Source organism: Bos grunniens, chromosome 21 (assembly GCF_055505025.1).
Source record: "Bos grunniens cultivar Pamir isolate PY7600 chromosome 21, Bosgru_T2T1.0, whole genome shotgun sequence".
Classification (NCBI taxonomy): Eukaryota; Metazoa; Chordata; class Mammalia; order Artiodactyla; family Bovidae; genus Bos; species Bos grunniens.
This window is the reverse complement of record NC_141185.1, coordinates 13,510,807-13,525,924: the sequence shown is the minus strand read 5'-3', so window position 1 is coordinate 13,525,924 and position 15,118 is coordinate 13,510,807. Positions and strand designations below refer to the sequence as shown.

At 49.3% G+C, this 15,118-nt stretch overlaps 1 protein-coding gene across 1 annotated transcript in view; it reads left to right on the top strand.

Moving 5' to 3' along the window:
* The first annotated feature begins 2,892 nt into the window (after positions 1 to 2,892).
* Positions 2,893 to 15,118, top strand: part of SLC24A4 (solute carrier family 24 member 4) — a 190,932-nt gene continuing 178,706 nt past the window's right edge. The window contains exons 1-2 of the mRNA XM_086363181.1: positions 2,893 to 3,682; positions 5,736 to 5,846. Of these exons, the coding sequence (XP_086219307.1) occupies positions 3,553 to 3,682; positions 5,736 to 5,846 (241 nt within the window). The 5' untranslated portion in view covers positions 2,893 to 3,552. The remainder of the gene's footprint in view (positions 3,683 to 5,735; positions 5,847 to 15,118) is intronic.

The following is a 15,118-nucleotide window of genomic DNA, read 5'->3' as shown; positions in this document are numbered from 1 at the left end:
GCTTTTTAAACTGTCAAATAAAAGGAATCCATTTGTGCATATGAAATTATTCCAAGGGTTCTGTTAACTGAGAGCAGGTGAAAGATGTCAAAGAAACGTTCTATTAAAGAGCAGGTTAAATGTTTAAAGACAGACACCTGATGACTCCTTTGGCCTGTTTTCTATTCAGAAATGTCTATTTTCGCCAGCCCTACATGAGCTCCATGCACAACAGTTTTAAGAGAATATTGCATGCTCAGTGTCTAAGTCATGTCCAACTCTTTGGGACTCTGTGGACTATAGCCCACCAGCCTCCTCTGTCCATGGGATTTTCCAGGCAAGAATACTGGAGTGAGTTGCCATTTTCTGCTTTAGGGGATCTTCCCAACCCAGGGATTGAACCCAAGACTCCTGCATTGGAGGTGGACTCTTTACCACTGAACCACCTGGGTATCCTAGTAATAAGATTCCATTTTTAAAGCTTCAATAAGTTTTTTTTTAATTGAAACATAGTTGATTTACAATGTTGTATTAGTTTCAGCTGTACAGCAAAATGATTCAATTATACGTATATATGTGTGTGTGTTTTCAGATTCTTTTCCCTTATGGGTTATTACAATATATTGAGTATATCTTCCTGTGCTATGCAGTAGGTCCTTACTGGTTATCTATCTTACACACAGTAGTGTGTATATGTTTATCCCAAACTCCTAATTTGCCCTCCCCACCCCCCCCCAACACTTTTTCCTTTAGTAATCATAATTTTATTTTCTATGTCTTCAGGTCTAATTCAATTTTCTAATACAAATGAATAAGCTCACTTGTATTATTTTTTAGATTCTACAATAAGTGATATATAATATTTGTCTTTGGCTTATTTCACTTAGTAATCTGTAGGCCCATCCATGTTGCTGCAAGTGACATTATTTCATTCTTTTTAAAGGCTAAGTAATACTCCACTGTGCAAATATACCACATCTTCTTTACACACTCATTTGTCAATGGGCATTTAGGTCGTTTCCATATCTTGGCTATTGTATTATAAATGTGCTGCAATAAATACTGAGGTGCATGTATAATATGCCATTTTGTTCATTAGAGTTGCCTTAACCAATGTGATCTGAATGCTGTCCAGTGGATGGGATGAAAGCATATTATCACTTCTCTTTTTCCTTTGGCAAAAATAGGATGTCACCAGCTCTTTGCTAGCTTTTCAAATGCCACATTTAACACTGTTTTATGGTTTTTTATTTGCTATTGCTAAATAGCAATCTTTGTACAGCCTGGTCATTAAGGAAATTCTTCAAACATATGAAAAGTGGTTTTTTTTGGTCCCCGGCAGGGATGCTTGGTAGAGGTCACCCATATAGAGGGAGGTCCTCAATGGTAAGGCTGCTCTACAGACAAAACAGAGCCCTGAGCTGTTCTATACAAGGCCTACCCGGCTGTTTCCATCTCATTTACTCTAGGGGTTTCCACTGCAATTAGTCTTGTGCTCATGCCTTCAGTATCCGTGGGTACTGAAAAGGCACTACGGAAAATAATTAGCGAAACTTCCCCCTCCCCTGGCCTTCCAGGTACCTCTCACTTGTGTCACTGTGCCAGGCCAACACAAGCAGTGCTTAGTCTGAGAGGAACTGTGCAGATGGTGTCCCACTAGAATCAGGGGGACGGATTTGAAAGGGTCGCGCGCTTCTGACACTTGAATGTACACACAAACCTCTTAGGGGATCTGGTTAAAAATTCACATTCTCAGTAGGTCTGGGCTGGAACCCTAGAGCCTGAATTTCTTGCAAGCTCCCAGGCAATGCTTATGCTGCTGTGGATCACATTTTGAGTAATGATAAATAAAATAACACACATTGTGCAAAAACAGTGACTTTTGCAACTGACTCTGTTAAACCAGCATTTATCTAAGGGTCTGGCTGCTCTTTGATTTGGGGTTCCTTGAAAGCAGGAACTGGATAGTACACATATTTTGGTTGTTTTGTTCTCTGACTGGCACTTGGCGCTGATCCCGCAACTCGGTGGGTGTGTATTTATTTAATTAAACAGACCTGGCCTTGTTCCAAAAAGGATTTTACATGGACTTAACCCCTAGCACGCTCTAACTAGGTGCTCCATGGCCAGGGAAAGAAGTCATTCCCAGGGGTTGAGGCCCTCTAGCTCAAGGTCCCCACCACCTGCTTGCACCTGGATTACAACTCAGCGGCTGCTCTTCTGAAATTCTGCCTCCTGCCCCATTTTTAAAGCGGTTTACACTAGAGGGCCGATCAGAGAGAAGGAGGAAAAACAAAACCAAACCCAGAAAGCCCCGTGAAGCGGTACGGCTCCAGAACATCAAAAGCTCAACTCTCCGCGGCGGGGCGGCAGAACTCTCGGGTTTCTTTCCAACCGGTCTCCTGTGTTTTGCAGGTCAGCGTTGCGCCCCCGCCGCCGGCTCCCCCGCCCTCCGCGAGAGCCCTGCAGGAGCTGGTCCCCGCGGGCGCGGGCGCTTGTTGGTTTGGTGCAAACGTTTTTGTTATCTCAGCTCGAGCAATTAATCTTCTCCTGCATCTCCCGCCCCGCGGGGGTGTAGGGGCCTCGGGTCGCCTACGGGGTCGTGCAGAGCCCGGACTAGAACGACCGCTCTACGGAAACCCTGGTTTCCAGAGTCCCTGCGGTGCCATAACCTGTTCCTTTCTGCAGCAGCCCCGCAGGGTTAGAGAAGGACTAGTTTCGGCTCCGTCGGGGCGGGGGGAGAGAAAAAGGGAGAAGGAGGGCGACTCTGTGGGTCAGTAGTTGAGCCTCGCCGGGGAAGGGAGGAGCGCACCGGCGAGTGCGCCCTAGGGGAGGAGTACACGTGCTGGGGAGGAGGGGCAGGAGGGGAGGAGAAGGGAGGCGAGAGCTGCAGGCGGGAGGCGTCACGGCCTCGCAGACGCAGGCGCCGGTAGCCGGAGACAAAGTTCCCGGGGAGAGCTCACCCCCGGAGGGCCGACGTCTAGGCGGCTCGCGGCGAGGGTCGCAGGTCCCGCGCGTCCAGTCTGCCTCCCGACTTGAGCGCACTGGGCCAGCCCGGCTCGGCTCGCCGGGAAGCAGTGGAGCATCGCTGGCCGGCGACCGCCGCCAAACTTGGAGGGGGAGGATGCTACGAGTGGGAGCGGCGGCGCGGCGCGCGGGGGCGCACTGAGTGCTCCCGCGGGCGCCCCGGGGCACTGCTCCCAGGGCTGCGGCCGGGCGAGGGCGCCGAGGCTGAGCGGGCAGGTAGCGGCACCAGCGCCGGGACTGCGCCAGCCCTGCGATCCAGGGCCGCCAGCGCCACCGTACCGGCGTCGCCTCCTTGCCACCGAGCCATGGTGCGCGGAGCGCGCACACCGCGCGCGGGACTCTGAGCTCCGGCCGCGCCGCGCGCCCCCCACCTCCTCTCCCTGCTTCCCTGCCGAGCTCGCCCGCGGGCCATGAACCTGTGGCCTGGAGCCCCTGGCCTCTGAGCCTCGAGTCGCCCGCTCCAGTCCACGCCGCTCGGCCCCAGATAGCACTCCGGCCGCTGGGGCTCCCCATCCTCTGACAGAGGCGGCATCCAGGCGCTGCGGAATGGCGCTCCGCGGGCCCTCCGGGCCGCGCAAAGTTCGCAGGAGGCGAGAGATGCTGCCGCAGCAAGTTGGCTTCGTGTGCGCGATTTTGGCCCTGGTGTGCTGTGCGTCTGGCGTCTTTGGCAGCTGGGGTAGGTAATGGTGCGGGCCTGCCCGGGGAGTTGGGGGATTTGGGCTGGAAAATCGCGGGGCAGTTCTGGGAGGTGTTCCCTCTCTTCCCAGCCAGGTTAGCTCCAAGGGTTCATCCAGTCCCCTCCCCATCAGGCAGGTAGAGCTCACCCAGGAGGGCTGATGGCTACGCTCTGAGCGCTGGTGCCTGTTCCCATGAGCTGCGCGCGGCCGCTGGGGGCTCAGAACGCGGCTGCCGGTCTGTGTTACTAAGGCGAAAGCATGAACCACTGGCCCCTCGGCGCCAGAGTTCTGTCCCTGGGGGTGCCCAGGGAGTGTGGGGAGCGCAGCGGCGAGGTCCATGTATGGATTCTCTTGGCCTGGGGCGGAGGAGACTGAATGGACCTCCTTCCAATTTTGCAGAGCACGGAAGATTGCTCTCCGCGTCCCTCGAAAACCCAGGTTTTGAGGCTGGAAACTGAGTCTCAGCTCTCGCCCCCGCCCCTGCCGAAGGGGCGCCCGGGGTGTCCTGACGCGTCCTCTCCAAACCCTAAAAATGGTGGGGCAGTCTGTCCCCTGGGGAGGTTGCCGCTGTGTTTCAAAATCACTTTTCAACTCCTCTTAATCCCCGCGGAATTAGAGTGTTGGTGCCTGGAACCACTATCCACACGCCTTGCATCCGAGAAGAGACAAGGAAATTTGGGAGTTGCTTAGGATATGCACATTTAAGATGGAGAGAAAAAGAAACTTACAAAAAATGTTAGGGATGGAGTAGGGGATGTGAGCCCAGGTGGAACCTTCAGAAGACATTCAGAGTGGCTAACGTTCCCACTGGGAAACTAAAAGGTGCTGGGGACCTTTTAGTGTTGTTTTTAATATTCTAATTTTTAATGTTCTCTGGCAACTTTATTTCAACTTTTCAATTGAATTATAGTTGATAATGTGTTAGTTTCAGGTGTACAGCGAAGTGATTCAGTTATACATATATGTGCATATGTATATATGTGTGTATTTTCAAACATTTAAGAAAACGAAAGAAATGCTGTGATTTAACAATCAGGATATGGGGAATAAAGCAGATGGTACCTTCTTGAGTAGTTAGGGACAATTTAGAGAGGCTCATATTAATTGATAAGAATCAGGTGGCACTTCATTAAACTTTATACAGCCTTTCAAAACTCAAACTTTGTGATTTGAGGATGAAAGATTAAACAAAACTTGCCCTTTCCAAAAGAAATCCAGAAAGGCTATTTGAACACCATAGTACCTGTTGCTTTGCAATTGGGCAAGTTGATGTGTTTTCTCCCTCAATTACACACTAGAAATAACAAAATACCTAGAGGCTCTTAGATGTCAGCATTATAGAAGAGGTATTATTACCCAGCTGAAGCAGTGTGCACCTCAGGAGAGGTAAATGAATACTTTAAAGGTCTTAAAGTGAGAATTATTTTTTATTTGCTGGATCAGGAAGGCCTTTAGGAGTTCAACTGCACTTGGTCATCAGCATCCACTCCAGTGATCTTCCTGGTTACTCAGTATGGCCCTTGGACCATCAGAATCAGTGTCACCGGGGAGCTTGTTAGTGTAGAATTCCAGGTCCTGGCTCAGACCTACTGAATCAGAATGTGCATTGTAACAAGGTTCCCAGGTGATTTGTACGCACATTCAAGGGTGCAAAGTCCCGGGCCAGACCCCATCACCTTTCTGCACCTGTTTGCTGACTTTATCCTTCAGGGCCGGGATACCTGAGCATGTTTGCTGGCTAAGAACTTAATGGTCACCTGTCTAAACCCTGTATTGCACTTGTGAGGGGCTGAGACCGAAGCAATCTTGGCCAAGGTCAGAGCGCATGCTGACCTATCTGGGACTAGAAACAATGAACTAGATCTAGGAAACAGATTACTGTAGGTGAGCAGGTGATACTGTGCTTCCAGTCACGGTATCACTCCCTGCAGATGGCTTTAAATAGTCAAACAGGGCTGTTGCTGACAGAGCTAGATATATGCTGTAAGGCCATTGTGAGAATGTAGGTGCCATGTTGATCTCATGGTGTTTGTGACTTATTTTCTAATCCAGGGCACAGAACAGCTTCTGTGAGCAAATATGTTCTCCCAGACACATGGAGAAATAGAAGGCTGATGGCACCAGTGAATGGGACTGAGGCAGCTAAGAATTGCACAGATCCTGGTAAGAGATTCTTCCCAAGGCATTTGACTTGGCCTCAAGATGGTATGGATGTAGACAGTTGTAACCAGAGCTGAGAAAAGATGGTTTTGTGACCCTGAATGGGAAAGGGTAGCAATAAGGAGTTGAAAGGTAACATATAGACATTAATCAGTTGTGCTGCTAAGCAACTCACATTCTTTATCCAACAACTGAAAAGGTCACAGTTGAGAGTTTTCAATTTTCAGTTTTTGTTCTCACGGTGCTACTGAAGGGTCAGTGTTCTGCCTGCACCCCCATTTTGTTTGTCTGGATGTCTTCGTTTTCTTGCCCTTTTGCTCGCTGAGTCCATCTGATGGAACTCCAGGGGCAGCACACCCAGCTGCTCTGGGAGAGGACACTTTGGGATGACCCAGCAGGTCATACCACCCAGGGTCGCTGCAGGGGTGGGACACACTGGGGCCCCTTCTTTGGGAGAGGAATTCCAGGTATCATTACAACCTGAGGGATGGTTCTCCTCGCCCTGGGAGGTGGTTTGATGTTCCTCTTCAGACTTCTCCAGCGGGTCAGAGGCTATAGGGACCCAGTCTGGTCTGTTCTTCTTGCCAGACACAGGCTTTGCTTAAATGGGTAGAGATTTCTTCCCAGGAGCTGTACTGGCCAGCTAATGGAAGCTCGGACAGGCCAGTCCTAGGTTTTAGCTTCAGCTCCCAAACTTGGGGCTCCTTGTGCAAAGGACTCAGTGGGATGATGCATTTGAAAGTTCTTTGGGAACCATGAAGTTTTATCTTCTTATTTCAAAAAATTGAAGTACAGTTCATTTCTAATGTTGTGTTTCAAGTGTACAGCAAGGTGATTCAGTTATATGTAAATGTCTATTCTCTTTAAGATTCTTTTCCGTTTAGATTATTACAGAGTGTTGAGTACAGTCCCCCATACTATACAGCACGGGTTTATACTATAAACCTTGCTGTTTATCTATTTTACATATGGTAGTGTGTATATGTTAGTCCCAAGCACCTAATTTACCCCCATCTCCCCACTATTCTCTGTGGTAACTGTAAGTTGCTTTCTAAGTCTGTGAGTCTATGTCTGTTTTATAAATAAGTTCATTTGTATCATTTTTTAAGCTTCCACATATAAGTGATATGATATTTGTCTTTCTTGCTCGATATGATAATCCCTAGATCCATCCATGTTGCTGCAAATGGCATTATTTCACTCTTTTTTTTTTTTATAGCCAAGCAATATTCCCTTGTGTGTGTATCTTCTTTATCCATTCATCTGTTGATAACATTTAGGTTGCTTCTGTGTCTTGGTTGTTGTAAATAGCTCTGCTATGAACACTGGGGAACATGGGGTGCATATCTATTCAAATTATGGTTTTCTCTGGATATATGCCCAGGAGTGGGAGTGCAGGATCACGTGGTAACTCTGTGTTTAGTTTTTTAAGAAACCTCCATACTGTTCTCCATGGTTGTTTCACCAATTTACATTCCCACCGAGGGTGTAGGAGGGTTCCTTTTTCTCCACACTCTATGGAGGTTTTATTTTAGATGGATACCACTCAGCTTTTCCATCAAGTTGCCAAGCAAGTCAGTCTTTTTAGATGTCTGTTTTCTTACCTGTAAAATGGGAAGAATAGAACTTGGCCTCCTACTCTAGAGTTGTTAGAAGAACTGGGTGAGGCTCTGCATGGGGCTGTGTGAAAAAGGAACCAGAAACCCGGGCCAAAGGAACAGGTTAGGCAGTCTTCCCGTGGCTTATTCTCATGGGAGTGCCAGCAACACAGTGCTGTGCCAGTTGCTCAGTTGTATCCAACACTTTGTGACCCCATGGACTATAGCCCACCAGGCTCCTCTGTCCATGGGATTCTCCAGGCAAGAATACTAGAGTGGGTTGCCATTCCCTTCTCCAGGGGATCTTCCCCACCCAGTGACCGAACCCGCATCTCTTGTGTCTCCTGCATTGGCAGGCAGATTCTTTACCACTAGTGCCACCCGGGAAGCCCTTGTTTTCATAAGCAAGTCTTATCCACATTTTACAGGTGGGTAAATACCTAGGGAGGAGACAGGAGTCACTCAAAGTCATGAAACTTTTAAGTGGGGAAGCTGGTCCGGGAACCTAGGCCTGTGGGTCTGAAATGTTTGGTTAGTTCCATGCACCCAGGAAGGCCAGGGCCTTCCCTCAAAGCCTGTTTTCAACACCGTCAACTTCTCTTCCCTCAAAACACTGTCTGAGGAGTCCATCTGGGACACAGAGGTTTAGGTAAATCTCTAAATTGTTCACTCTCTGCTTGATGGGGATGGGGCCGGGTGAACTCGCAGAGAAGCCGCTGGGATTCCCTTTGAACTCCCTTCTGTCCTGGTGACCCAGTGGGCAGTGGTGCTGTCCCGTCATTTCACCTCCCTCAGCACATTCTTCCAGCAGCAGGAAGTGGCTGACGCATGTGTGGGACTAACCCGTGAACATGTGTACAGCCAGGAACTGTGGCTGGGCCCATCCTCTCATTCCAGTCTCCTGAGATGCCAAAATCAGCACCATCCATGTGGGGAATGCTTTTTCACCCTGGGTAAAGAGGGGGAGTGCGTTCTGGACTGATTTCTAGCTCACCAGGCTCTCATCCTGGACTGGCTGTGTCTTCGTCCTGTAGCTTCTGTCACGTGTAGTCTGGGCACATTGGCTTAGTCAGGACCCCATTTCTTAGGTTAGAGTCTCCTATGCCCTACTGTTGCTCCTATTTCTTCAGTGTACTGTCTGATCAAAAATTATTCCACTAACTATGGAGCAGTCAGCCCTATTTGGCAGGAATGCCTGGTTTTGTCCCCCTTCAAAGAGGGAAGCAGGGAAACTGGCAAAATGTTTAGCAACAAGTCACTTGGATTGGGCTTCCCAGGTGGCACAAGTGGGAAAGAACCCGCCTGCCAATGCAGGAGACACGAGAGACACAGGTTTGATCTCCGGGTCGGGAAGACCCCCTGGAGAAGGAAAGGGCAACCAACTCCAGTATTCTTGCCTGGAGAATCCCATGGACAGAGGAGCCTGGTGGGTTACAGTCCACGGGGTTCCAAAGAGTTCGCTTTGTATCAACTGTTTCTGGGATAGTGTCCTGCACAATAGAAAGGACTCGGTAAATATTGGTCAGGTGATGGAATGAAAGTGCCCTTTCCAACATTAAACACCTCAGGGTTTTTGCAAAGGTGAGGAACACAAGGCTCAGAAGTTCAATGACTGCCCAGGATCTCTTGGCCGGCATGAGCGTCCTGGGTCACCTGGCTCAGATCGCACGCCCTCCCTATTGCACTTGCCCCTGCTCTCCGCCCAGGCCAGATGGGGCTGAAGCCTGAGTTCCCTTCCAGCCTCTTCATCCGAGGACCATGAGAATATCTAGCCCCCTTTCCATTTCACAAGTGGGCACTTGGTGGAGGCAGAAGCAAGTATAAGAGACAGCCCTTGTCATCAAGCAGATCATGATCCCGCAGAGAAGACAGAGTCCCAGCCCAGGGGACCTAGGGACACGGGAGGACTGCAGAGGCTCTCCGGGCAGCAGCCTCACAGAACCACATCAGGGGCTTGGAGAATGGCGAATGAGTCCAAGGCAGTTCGGCAGAGTCCAGGGGTCTAGATGAAGCAGGCCTCTGCTGCAGTGACAGAAAACCTCCCCAAACTGAGTTTAGCAAAAAAGGGGATTTGTTGGCTGAGATCAAAGGTGAACTGTGATGCTCACTTTCTGCCATTGAGCTCAGATATCATCCAGCGGGCAGTGACCACAGCTCTGGCTTTAGGTCCTCCCAGACCCCAAAATGCTGGACAGAGTGCTGCTGCCTGAGGTGTTTCTGCAGAAGCCCCAAGGTTCTGGTGGGTTGGTGTGACTTGAGTCAAGTGACTTCCTTAAGCCAGCTGCTTGGCCAGGGGAGTGTTGGGCCTGGACCCGTTTAGAGTTAGGTCACAGGCTCTGCGTCTGGAGGGATGGGACTGAAGCTTCCTCCTCCAACACCTGAGCTCCCCCGGGAGCCGGCAGGGGTAGGCATTTTCAGGAGGTGGCTTTGTAACAGTCCTGTTCTGGGGTGCTGCGATGAAGGTAGACCAGAGCTCCCTGCCAGTTACTGTCGGGGTTGTGGAGGGGAGTGGTGACAAGGTGGCATTTGATGGCTGCCTTCTTTTCTACACAGTTGTAGGAGCTGCCGGTAAAGAACCACAAGTTTCTTGCATCCTCTGAGAATCCACCGTGCATCCCTCTCCACCAGCTAGACTGCCCCCTTTGTGATCTACCAGATGGGGTCTTTTAGGGATGTGGTCTCCCCATGTGGTCTCTCCACATGTTTCTTCATGTGGAGCTTGAAGAAGGGCCTGCTGTGTCAGTTCCCAGACCGGAAGCATTGCCCACAGTAGGTGCTCAGCAATCATTAGTTCACGTTGCCCACAGTAGGTGTTCAGCAATCATTAGTTCATGTTTTCATAAGAACCTCCAGGAAGGAAACATGTCTTATTTTTACTCTCCCCTCAGAGTGCAACCTGTGCACCTGTCAGCTTTGTGTCCTAAAAACACAAATGGGACCCTGCTCTTGTCATCCCTTAAGACTTGAGGTGGAAAGTGGGCTCTTTTCTCAGCCTGGGGTCATCTCTTCAGATCTCGGTGGTGTTTCTGTCTTGTTATTTGTTCTTCAGTGTAATTCCCGCTTGCCCCCGCCCCCCCCAGCCCCCTCTGACCTCATCACGTTATCCCGCGTTGTTTTTATGACATATGTCTCTGCTGTCTAAAATAATTTAGTTATTTCTCATCTGTCTCCCCTTGAGGGTTACCTAGCTCACTGCTGTATGTCCAGAAGAGTGATTCTAAACCCTGGCCGCACGTTCAGATCACTGAGCACTTCATTTATTTCTGGTTGTGCTGAGTCTTCACTGGTGGGCGTGGGCTTTCTTTAGTTGTGGAGAGCAGAGACTACTCCGTGTTGTGGTGCCCGGGCCTCTCTTGTGGGGCTCTAGGGCACACGGGCTCAGTAGTTGAGGTACATGGGCTTAGTGACTCCGAGGCATGTGGAATCTTCCTGAACCAGGTATCAAACCTGTGTTGCTTGCATTGATATGTGGATTCTTATCCATTGTGCCACCAGGGAAGTCCCCACTGAGCACTTTCGAAATGCCCGGGCCTCACCCTGGAGTGTCTGATTGCCTTTGTCTGGGGTAGAGCCCAGAACTCAGGACTTGTTCAGACCTCTCCAGCTTATTCCAAGTTGAAGCCAGAGTTGATGCACTTGCTGGGCTGGAGTCCTGATGCTCAGTGAGGTTGGCATCACCTGGGATTGTTAGGGATGCAGAGTTTCAGGCCCACCCCAAACCTACTGCAGGGTCAGAGTCTGCATCCTAACGGAATCCCCCAGGGGGCTCCCATGCCCACTGAAGGCCAGGCAGCACTGGCTTAGGACACTGTCTGCCACTGTGTAGACTTTCAGTAAGTATCTGAATGTTAAATGAAGGCTCAGACTTGGTCTGACATAGTGATTTTCCTGAAACACAGTTTGGTTTCTTTTTAAATGTAGGGAAGCTAAAAAAAAAAAAGCAAAAAACAAACAAACAAAACAAGCTTCGTTTTGACCACTGAAGTCTATGGAAAAGTCATTTATTTTCTTCCCCCAGAGGCACTGGGTCCTCCCTACAAAATGCATGAAATAGGAATGAAGGACAGTGACGCTGAATCCTGTGGGAACTGCTGTAATTTGGGCTGACAGACAAAGCATTATAGGCTGGGAGGCTTAAAGAGCAGACATTTATTTTTACAAACTTTTTGTTGGAGGATATATTATGCTGGTTTCTGCCATATATCAACATGAATCAGCCATAGGTATACATATGTCCTCTCCCTCTTGAAGCTCTCTCTCATCTCCCACATCATCGCACCCCTCTAGGTTGTCGCAGAGCTCTGGGTTGAGCTCCCTGTGTCCTACAGCAAATTCCCACTGGCTGTGTACTTTACATATGGTGATGTATATGTTTCCATGCTACTCTCTCGATTCGTCCCGCCTTCTCCTTCCCAACCGTGTCCACAAATCTATTCTCTCTGTCTGCATCTCCATTACTACCCTGCAAGTAGGTTTATCAGCAATATCTTTCTAGATTCCATATGCATGCATTAATATATGATATTTGTTCTTTCTCTTTCAAGAGCAGACGTTTATTTCTCAGTTCTGGAGGCTGGGAAGTCTAAGATCAAGGTGTTGGCTAGTTCCATTCCTAGCTTGCAGATGGCTTTCTTCTTACTGTGTGTCCATATGGTGGAGAGAGAACGGGAGGTCTGGTCTTCTTTCCCTTTATTTGAAGGGCACTAATCCTCTCATGCAGACTCTACCCTCATGACCTCAAATAAGTCTAATCATTTCCCAAAGGCTGCACCTCCAAACACCATCACATTTGGGGGTTAGGGATTCAACGTAAGAGTTTCAGGGAGACACAAACCTTCAGTCTGCATCAAGACCCAAAGGGTTTCCACGTGTCTCTCTGTGGTGACAACTGGAGTGTTTGAAGACAGTTGAGGGTGGGACCTGTGATTCTGGGAGGTTCTGAGAGCTACAGAGGCCTGAGCCTGGCACTGACCTGTGAGAGCCAGTGATGGACACATTCTGTGGCTGACTTTTGGAGCTTCTGGGGACCACATAACTCCTTTACCCCCAATCTTCCAAGACGTTCCTTTGTGTGATTGCCAGCTCCCACTGGTCTTTCCTGATCACTCAACCCAAAGTAGCCTTCTATGTCACTGATTCTCTTGGTTGAGCTTTTAACAGGCTCTATATCTATTGTTAAATTGTTTGCCTCTCTCAACTAGGATATAAAAGACAAGGCTCATTTGCTCTTTAAAACCATAATAGGTACTTCAGTGTTTCCTTTTGTAAAATGATGGTGGTAAGGGGGTGATAATTGCATTCATTTCATAGGGTTGTTAGAATTAAATGAGTTAATACCCATCAAGCATTTATACACACATATTCACACATCAGCTTCCATTTTCATGATTATTTTTTTAATCTGCTTATCCCAGAGATGACATAGTGCCTGTGTATTATAGGGCTGGAAAACTATCTGTCAATTGAATTTTATGAGGATAAATTAAGAAGTAAACATCTTACCACACACTGTTTATTTTCTTTTCTGGAAATACGTTTCTTGTTTGTTTTTAACCTTTTGGAGGTTTGGGATGCTGGAGGATGGTGTACCTTGCAGAACTTGCCTCTGAATAGAGAAGCTGGTTTTCATCTCTTGGCATTTGGGCAGCGTTTTATCCTTTTTGGCTTCTCAGCTGGGGTGGGAATGCCTTCCCCCATTCTTACACTGCCTTTTCCCACACATTTGAGATGGAATCAGTGGCCCTGCCTCTGCCATGTCACTCCTGTTCATTTGGGCTTCCTGCATCCTGTACCTTGTGCTTGAAAAGGGAGAGAGGAGCTTGGTTCCCTCCATTGATGCTGGAGGAATTTTCTTCATCATGTTTGATATTCCTGCTTTTCACATATGTCTTTTGAAAGGGCTCATGGTGCTGTGTCTTTGCTTGGGTGGCCATAACAAAAATACCATAGGTTGGGTGGCTTAAACAACAGAAATGTATTTTCTCACAATTCTGGAGGCTGGAAGTCCTAGATCAGGATACCAGCATCAGGATCAGGCTCCTGTGAGAACGCGCTTCCTGGCCTATGTGTATCCTCACGTGGCAGGAGACAGCGAGTGAGAACAACTCTGCTGGCTCTTCCTGTGAGGCCACTAATCTCATCAGGTCCAAAGCCATCGTTCCTGACTTGTGCCACCCACGTGACCTCCCAGAGGCCCCATCTCTAACACCATTACCTTGGAGGGGGGCGGTTAGTGCTTCAGCAAAGGAATTTTGTGGGGACACCTTCAGTCCATATGGAGTAGGAAATGACAACCCACTCCAGTATTCTTGCCTGGAAAATTCCATGGACGAAGGCACCTGGCAGGCTGCAGTTCATGGGGTCACAAAAAAGTCAGACATGACTGAGCATGCATGCATTCAGCCCATCAGAGTGTCCACAGAGGGCAGGCCTGGGGGGAAGAGAGGGTAAACAGGCTTTTGAGAGGTATGTGAAGATGAAGGGAGGCTCTAGATTTTCAGGAAAGCAGAGGCGTTGGATCTCATTCTAGGTGGAGGATCTTTTGCAGTTAGCCTGGCTCTGATCTACTTTCCCTTTCTGTTCCAGGTCAGGGCTACATGTACAGACCAAGGGGAGAGGAGAGGGGGTGGGTGGTGGAGGGGTGTGATGACCTGCACACAGGAGCTGGTATTAAGCCGGGTTAGGAGGACGTGATCACGGAGGAGGAACCCACTGCTGTGGGTCCCTGTGGGCGCCCCCGGTGTGGGGAGCAGAGGTGCAGAAAGCACGAGAAGGCAAGAGTAGGAGGAGGGGACCCAGAGCTGCAAAAAGTACATCAGGCCGCGTGGGTGTGGAGGTGAGGTGGTACCGGAGACGAGATGAAGTGTCTGGATTCTGAACGAACGTCTGTTCGGAGGCTGCTCCAGCAGGCTTGGGAAACAAGTCACACATCCCAAGTTTGAAAGTTGTTATGTAAAAGCAAATGCTGCTTTGGAAAAGCAAGAATTGAACTTATCCCTGTGGGCAGGGAGATCACGGTTCAGTTTCTGTCCCAGGCGGCAGAGCAGGCGGTCCAGCTTGAGCAGGGGCTTTCCTGCAAAGGCCAACCTCCAGAGGAGCCCAGGTGACTTCTTAGGGCTGTTGTCACCATCTGCCTTGGAACAGAGATAGGCTGGCAGAGCCACAGGTGGAGGCCAAGGAAGAGAGCAGTCTGTCATCAGGGTGATCACTCTTGGCTTTTTTATGTGGGTGAAGTGGATATGTTAATACAGCGGATCAAGTGGTTTAGGAGCCAAAGTCTGGGTTCTAGTACTGGCTCTGCCAAGATCCTGCTTGGCCTTTGGGGTTGGTCTCTCCCCTTCTACTTCCCCTCCTTCCCCCACACCCCTGTCCCTCTCTCACAGCCCCCACCCTCCAAAGCGAGATTACATAGGATAAGTGCAAAGCCTTCCAGCAGCCAGACAGTGGTCCTGTCCGGAGAGCACCAGCTCTTTCCTTCTTGGACATGGCAGCTTGTGGTGGGGAAGGCAGACTTGTGGGTTGAGTCCCACCTCACGCATACTGCCCAGCCATGTGACCCTCAGCGAGTTATATAATCTCTCTAAGCTTCAGGTTTTCTCTTTCATAAAATGAGGATAGTAGCATTTCCTACCTGCCTTGTAGGGCTGCTGCAAGCCTTAAATCCCATGATGGATGATT